The sequence below is a fragment of the Pyrus communis genome, chromosome 5, assembly GCF_963583255.1.
Source record: "Pyrus communis chromosome 5, drPyrComm1.1, whole genome shotgun sequence".
Lineage (NCBI taxonomy): Eukaryota > Viridiplantae > Streptophyta > Magnoliopsida > Rosales > Rosaceae > Pyrus > Pyrus communis.
In genome coordinates this window covers 24,613,340-24,620,820 of record NC_084807.1, presented here as the reverse complement: position 1 = coordinate 24,620,820, position 7,481 = coordinate 24,613,340, and the positions used below count along the sequence as shown (strand labels likewise).

The following is a 7,481-nucleotide window of genomic DNA, read 5'->3' as shown; positions in this document are numbered from 1 at the left end:
GGAAAAAGATAAAAGCCGGCACAACAGTGGATAAAAAAGTTTGGCATGTCCTGATGTCCACTAACACAGTCACAAATCACTTGTTTAGTGCATGTTCTAAAATTTCTAATGTGAAAGCGAAGTGTAAATAGACTGGTGGTGACTACGTCCGAATTCGCACACATGATATTATTTTTATTAAATTTCAACACTGAACAAGTGCATACTACGCTTGCAGGCCGCAGCTGCCAAACGGGACCGTGACCTGGTCCAACAGGTGCTCTAGAAGTTGACTTAAACAAGACAAAGCCAAAACACATTACCATAAGGCGGAGCTTTTTCAACGTACTCAGGCGGACCACTGCAGGATAATTGCTGTTCTACTCAAATTATAACGTGTTGAATTAAGCATAACGTTAAGACCATAAACTGACAAATCGTGAATAAACATTGAGCTACTTACGCAGTAAAACAGAAGTAGAAACTGAGCTTAAAGGGTAAGCATTTGATCATTTATTATAAATTTGGAAAAATTACAATTATCGTAACGTGTAATGTGCTTCTAGTACCCTCTTCCTACGGCCGAGATAAAATCTCCGGCGAGCATACAAATTTTCATTTACAATTGATCCTATGACTGTTGCTATTCTTCACCATGGCTTTCCTGCATTCGTTTTCTACCATTGATATAAAAGAACTTACATCGGTACCAAATCCCAGAAGAATTGTCTTCCTGCCTTCCTTTCTGCAACTATCTGCAAAAGTTAACTTGCAGTGCAAGAAAAAAATCAACTATCATAAAACGAAACGACCTAATTGGACTATCATCACACTTGTATCATCCATGGAACCTCTCGTTATTGACAGATCAACGAGCTTCTTGCAAGCAGAAAAGAGCTCCGGCTTATCAACACCAACGCATAAAGGGCGAACTATATCTACCGCCTCTTGATTAGTAACCTGGAAAAGGAGATGAAAACTTCGTATTAGATTTTGGTAATTCCGAAGTAATGACTCTAAACGAAGACACGTGAAGCGGAATGAGATTAGTTCTAAAATTACCTTGTCCCAAAGGCCATCAGAAGCTAATATTAAAATCTCGCATTCGGGGTCTATTCTCAAGACTTTAGTCTCTGGTTCTGCTATCACCCATTCTTTAAGCTGTCGATCTCCAATTGATCTCGAAGCAGCAAGAGATCCCTGAATTCTCCAAACACCGCGGCAACAATCTACATAACCACCCTGCAAAACAAAAATCGCAAAATTCAATCAGCGACAAAGTCCACGATCTTCCATTTCAATCTTGACGTACAAATATCAAATCCTCGAATCCATATGCACATATTTGAATGCTTACCGTGGTCTCAATCCTTTCCTTTTCATCTATTCTAGAAGGATGATGATCGGATGTAAGGGCCTCGGCAACCCCTCCTCGGCTCATAACAGCACGACAGTCACCGGCATTGGACACCACAAGGTTGCCCTTTTGTATCAAGGCAGTCACACAGCATGCGCCACCACCAACATCCTCCTTCAGAAACTCGACATCGGTGGTTAGATAACCATCTTTGACTGCTTCCACGATTTCCTCTTCACTTCCACCCGTCAAACGATCCGCAATGTTTTTAGTCAAGTTCTTGGCTGCAAATTCAGCCGCTTTTGCTCCTCCATGCCCATCAAACACACCAAAGAATGCCTGTAGTCACATAATCTAATCAGAACGAATTCGAACAGCGAATTCAAAAACATAATTGCAAAATTTCATATCTTTCCCAAAATTTCTAGAAACCCAGTTCTTGTTCTTTTGATTTCATCATAAATTTTCTCAGTTGAAGCTTAACTCCAAATAAAATTGTAAAACAATCTAATCAAAGCTAAATGCTTGAAGTTTCTAGTAAAGATACTAATTTCCATTTGTGAAATTTTCCCGGGAAACAAACAGAAAATTGAGAGCAAAATAATCACAATTTACCCGTCTCGAATCATCGTGAAGATCAACAACAGCAGAGTAACGATCCTCCATTGGACCTCTCCTCCCCCTCTTACAATAAACCGAATACCCATCCTCATCAACCTCCAGCAACTCCACTCTCTCCGCCGCACCCTCACTCGACTCCACCTTAAAATTCACCAAAGGCGCCACCGGAATATCAATCATTATCGGCCTCTTCCTCTTCAGAGCCAAACCCGAAGCCTGCTTCTGGCACTCGCTTATCACCTGCCTCTGAAACCGAGACTCAAAAGCCGGCGACCGCGACGGTGTGGGCGGCGCGCCATGGAGGACCCTAGGCGAAGAACAGGCAGAAGGGGAAGCTAAAGCCGACGACCAGAAAAAATGGGAGGGAATTTGCGACGGCGAGAAAATCGGCGAGTTCGGCAACACCAAAGCGCAAGGCATTTTTTTTGCTTTTCTCTGTGTGAATTTCTTATTTTTTGGGGGGATTTTATCAAATTTTCTCTGTGTTTCTCTGTTGAGTGTTCTTTGTTGTGTGTGATTTGGTCGACAGCGGGAAATGGAGGGGCTCTATATAAAGGGAGAAGTAAGATGAGCGAAACTTTCTTAATATTTAAATTATTATTTTAATTATAATTAAAAAAAATAAAAATACAAAACAAAATCTCGTAATTAGATTGTGCATGACAAGAGACTAGTATAAAGTGAACCCAAAGCAACGGGGCCGTGATTACCTTATTTGGGAATTGAATTGACTTATGGTGACCTGTTTTGGTTTTGGGATTTAGTCAAAAATGGAGGGAGGGCGTGTAAAGGGTGTGCCTACTGTATCTCTAGAATGTCGAATTCAAAGATTACAAGAATAATTAGGTTTGATCTCACATTTTATCCCTAAAATTTTGAGGTTTTTCTGGTTCGAGTCTTAGAATTTTTTTTGTCTCGAATTAGTCTTAAATTCTCTCTCAATGAAGTATAGAATTGAACTTATAACGTCGAGTAAAAGATTAAATATTCTTAATTACTTGAGTTACAAGTTCCTCATAATTAACTTTGAACAATCGAACATGGATTTGATAAGGGCAATAAATCGTTTTTGTTCCAAATACTAGCATATAATATGAGAATTTGTTTGACATCTTCTTAACCCATCTATTTTGACCAAAATGTTTTCCCCCTACTAGTAAGTTACTACTTACGACTAGGTTGTAAACCATACAAGACCAACCAAATCAAGTCGTTTTTTCAAGTTTGGACTTGTTTTCCTTAACCTGTATTAGATTTGACCACCTAGAATTGTTAGTTTTGATCTTAAGAAAATTGACAGTAGCTAGTTTGGCTGAATTATATGATTTATATGCAAGTGTCTTATTTACGTGATTATTTTTGTGTTTCTTTAGTTCTCAAAACGACTGACCAATCTATAACTCTGATCTCACATTATCCCATCTCCTTCAACACACAAATGGTGATGATTCGAAAAGGCTCCTTTTTGTCATGGTCGTTATCATTGTTTGTTTCACTAAAAAAAAATCGGCCAAACTAAATTTTACGTATCAGTAATCTTGTTGAGTTTTATAACTAACGTCAATTTTTTTAAATTTAAAATTAAAAGGTTATGGAACAATTGTATAAACAAATAGTAACTACAATAATAATTTCTTTATTTGCATTCAAGTTCAAATCACTCTTCTTATTTTAGATAATTAAAGATCCAACTTGAGACGATTAGAAAATCAAAGATCAAATTGGAATAACCACTACAATGTAGGGATCGAATTTGTAATTAACAAAAGGAGAAAAGGACAGCCGTGAAATGTTCTCATGGAGTGTGTGGTGGTTATTTTAAGGCCAGTATGCTGTTCAACGGTCAATAAAGCTTCCTTGCACCCTGTCAATATTCGGCATCCCATCCTTTTTTCCTTTTTTCTCACTTTCATTACTTTTTTATTACTTTCTTATTAATTTCGGACCCAAAAGAAAAAAGAAAATTCACTTGCACATGGCGGGTTCTTGTTGGTTCCGTCGGTCGGTAGAGTTTCACGGAGCTTCTGTGCATCCAGCTTCAAGCTATCTGTTACAGACAAGCTTGCAACTGCGGTCCATAAGCGGTGGCGTGAGCGCACCAATAGTATATTGCATGGGACCAACCTATTAGATTATACTTTATAGGAGAAATGTTAACGCACTTTCTCATAATGAAACTCTTTATAGATTTTCTGTTATCTTATAATTTAACTTTATTCGTGCCAGTATTATAAAACTTTATATAAAAGCATGAGGTGCCAAAGAGTTGCACTTGTGAGAGAGTCTCTTTAACATAAATCGTACTAACATCCTATGAGAAAATTATTAATTGTAGGACACTCTTATGTTTAAGGGAGAATTTTGTATCGATGGGTGAGATTTGTTGATAATAATCACATATAGAGAAAAAAAATGAACTTTATATTTTCTTATTAATGGTTGATTTGGGGTTGTTAAAATTTTTTAAAAGCAACTTCTTAAAAAAAAAACAGGGTCTTAGTTGTGTTTGGAAAATGGAAATTATTTATTTATTTATTTTCAAAATCACGAGTTCAAAATAGTAAAAGGTAAAATCATTTCTACGCATGCTTCTAAAAAACACGTTTTTTTATTAAATGCATGCGAACAATACCAATTAATGAAACTAACGTTGTCACATCCCCGCCCGGACCCCCACCACATCCTGGGCTCGACTCCACCATAGCACGATATTGTTCGCTTTGGGCCCCGACCACGCCCTCACGGTTTTGTTTCCGGAAACTCACACAAGAACTTCCCAGTGGGTCACCCATTATGCGAATGCTCTCGCTCAAACTCGCTTAACTTCGAAGTTCCAATGGAACCCAAAGCCAGTGAACTCCCAAAAGGCCTCGTGTTAGTTAGAGATGAGAATATACATATAAGGCTTAAAGGATCCACTCCCCTAGACTATGTGGGATCTAACAAACGTATTGACAATTCAATCCCCGCCTTTTTATTTTATTTTTTTATAGCAGTTTAATTCTCACATAACAGCTTAAGCAATTTTGAATAAAACCCAGTAATCCCAAACTAGCCGTAAGATTTGTGCTACTATTTATTTATATATTGGTGGAACTTCAACTTTTGTCATGTCATGGTATCAAACGATCACGTATGGTTCACGACGTCACCCAATTTGTGTTGTTTGCATATGAAGTTTCACCATAAAATCAATTGATAATATGTGTGGAATATGTTAAAGAAGATATCTCAGATTAATTATAGTAAATATTGTAAATCTATAAATTAGTTATTTGCTTACCTGTTATGGTTTGTTTTCCTTGATTGTAGGCATTAGTTTAGGATCAGGAATGTATATGTTTCCTATATATCTTGTAACCCTAGCTTTCGATGAATACAAGAAAAACCATTCTACTATATTACGTTTCTAAGATGGTACCAAAGTGATCAATCTGGGAAAACCACGACAGAAGTAGGCTTTGGCCTTGTCACCATTCCACCTCATTTACCCGTTGAGACCCCTTCACCTTCCTTACCTTTTCCATCACCATCACCATCACCTCCGCCTTCCCCTCCTGCTCAATCTCCTGCTGCACCACCGCCACCCCGTCGTGGCACATGCCCTACCAAACCCTCATCTTTCTTGCAGGATTTCCACGTCGAGACCTCTCTCCCGTCCTAACCTGCTTTTTCCTCGAATATGGTTCAGTCCTTAGGTACTTCTCACCCTTTGTCTCATTACCTATCTTACCAACGCCTTTCTCCCATGCATAAACATTGTGTCACTAATGTCACCACCATCCGAGAGCCTACCACTTTTCTGCAGGCTGTCCACCATCCACAATGGCGTGCTGCCATGCAACACGAAATTGCTGCTCTTTAGGCCAACAATACTTGGTCTCTTATTCCACTTCCCCATCACAAAAAGCTGATTGGCTGCAAATAGGTGTACAAGGTCAAGCTTAAACTTGATGGGACCATCGAGCGTTACAAAGCCCGGTTGGTTGCCAAGGGCTATAGCCAAATAGAAAGGGTTGACTATCGTGAAACCTTTGCTCCGGTTACCAAGTTAACCACTGTTTGTGTGCTCCTTAGTGTTGCTGATGTGCGTCAGTGGCATTTGCACCAACTCGATGTCAACAACGCCTTCTTGCATGGTGATCTTGACGAGGAAGTGTACATGCAATTACCTCTTGGCTATGGACGAAAGGGGGAGACTCGTGCATGCAAGCTACACAAATCCTTATGTGGTTTAAAGCAAGCCTTAAGACAATGGTTCATCAAACTTTCCACCGCTCTCAAGGCTGCCGGATTTCATCAATCATGGTATGCTTATTCCTTCTTCGTCCGTAGTCAACAAGGTAACTTCATTGCTTTGTTGGTATACGTTGATGATGTGATTCTATTAGGAAATAATCTGCAAGAAATTGAAGCAACGAAGCAGTTTCTCTCGTAACAATTCAAATTGAAAGACTTAGGCCAACTTAAATATTTCTTGGGGATAGAGGTTGCACGGTCCAAAAATGGCATCACCTTATGCCAATGAAAATATGCATTGGATATATTAGATGATGCGGGATTTTTGGGTGCCAAACCTTCACGATTCCCTGTGGAGCAAAATGTTTCTCTTACACAGGTAGAAGGAGAACTTCTGGTTGATGCTTCATCATATAGGAAACTTGTGGGTAGGCTGATCTACCTAACCATAACAAGGCCGGACTTAGCCTATGATGTGCACATGTTAAGTTAGTTTATGGAAAAGCCTCGACAACCACACCTTGAGGCGGCACACAAAGTTCTCAAATACATCAAGAGTGCACCGGGACAAGGCATATTTTTGCCATCCAAGGGATCTTTGCAGTTAAGGGCATTTTGTGACGCTGATTGGGCTAGATGCAAAGACACAAGAAGATCGATAACAGGTTACTGTATTCAACTTGGTCAAGCACTGATATCCTGGAAAACAAAGAAGCAAGCCACTGTCTCTTTTCCAGTGCAGAAGTCGAGTATCGTTCCATGGCAGCCACATGTTGTGAGATCACATGGTTAAAGAACATTTTAAGAGATTTATAGGTGATTCATTCACAACCAGTCACGTTGTTTTGTGACAACCAAGCATCCATATACATTGCTTCGAACCCGGTATTTCATGAAAGGACAAAGCATATAGAGATTGATTGTCATTTGGTAAGAGAGAAGATTCAAGGAGGACTGATTCGTACGGCATACATACGAACAACTGACCAACCAGCAGACATCTTCACCAAGTCGTGGAGTTCTACACAGTTTGAAACATTGCTCAGCAAGTTGGGTGTTATTAACATACACTCCAACTTGAGGGGGAGTGTTAAAGAAGATATCTTAGATTAATTATAGTAAATATTGTAAATCTGTAAATTAGTTATTTGCTTACCTGTTATGGTTTGTTTTCCTTGATTGTAGGCATTAGTTTAGGATCAGGAATGTATCTGTTTCCTATATATCTTGTAACCCTAGCTTTCGGTGAATACAAGAAAAATCATTCTACTATATTACATTTCTA

At 39.0% G+C, this 7,481-nt stretch overlaps 1 protein-coding gene across 1 annotated transcript; it reads right to left on the bottom strand.

The window, feature by feature from the left end:
* Positions 1 to 468: 468 nt before the first annotated feature.
* Positions 469 to 2,459, bottom strand: LOC137735251 (probable protein phosphatase 2C 25). The gene is made up of 4 exons (XM_068474662.1): positions 1,952 to 2,459; positions 1,337 to 1,675; positions 1,042 to 1,221; positions 469 to 939 (listed from the first exon to the last, which is right to left on the bottom strand). Exons 1-4 carry the CDS (start codon positions 2,375 to 2,377, stop codon positions 775 to 777), a joined length of 1,110 nt encoding a protein of 369 aa, XP_068330763.1. The 5' UTR covers positions 2,378 to 2,459; the 3' UTR covers positions 469 to 774.
* Positions 2,460 to 7,481: the final 5,022 nt, after the last annotated feature.

What these genes read in the sequence shown, in the direction of transcription:
- LOC137735251 (XM_068474662.1), bottom strand. Translation starts at nt 2,377, where the DNA reads ATGCCTTGCGCTTTGGTGTTGCCGAACTCGCCGATTTTCTCGCCGTCG. An exon ending in AGGAAAGGATTGAGACCACG is followed by an intron (nt 1,222 to 1,336) that starts GTAAGCATTCAA and finishes TTTGTTTTGCAG; the next exon opens with GGTGGTTATGTAGATTGTTG. An exon ending in CTGATGGCCTTTGGGACAAG is followed by an intron (nt 940 to 1,041) that starts GTAATTTTAGAA and finishes CTCCTTTTCCAG; the next exon opens with GTTACTAATCAAGAGGCGGT.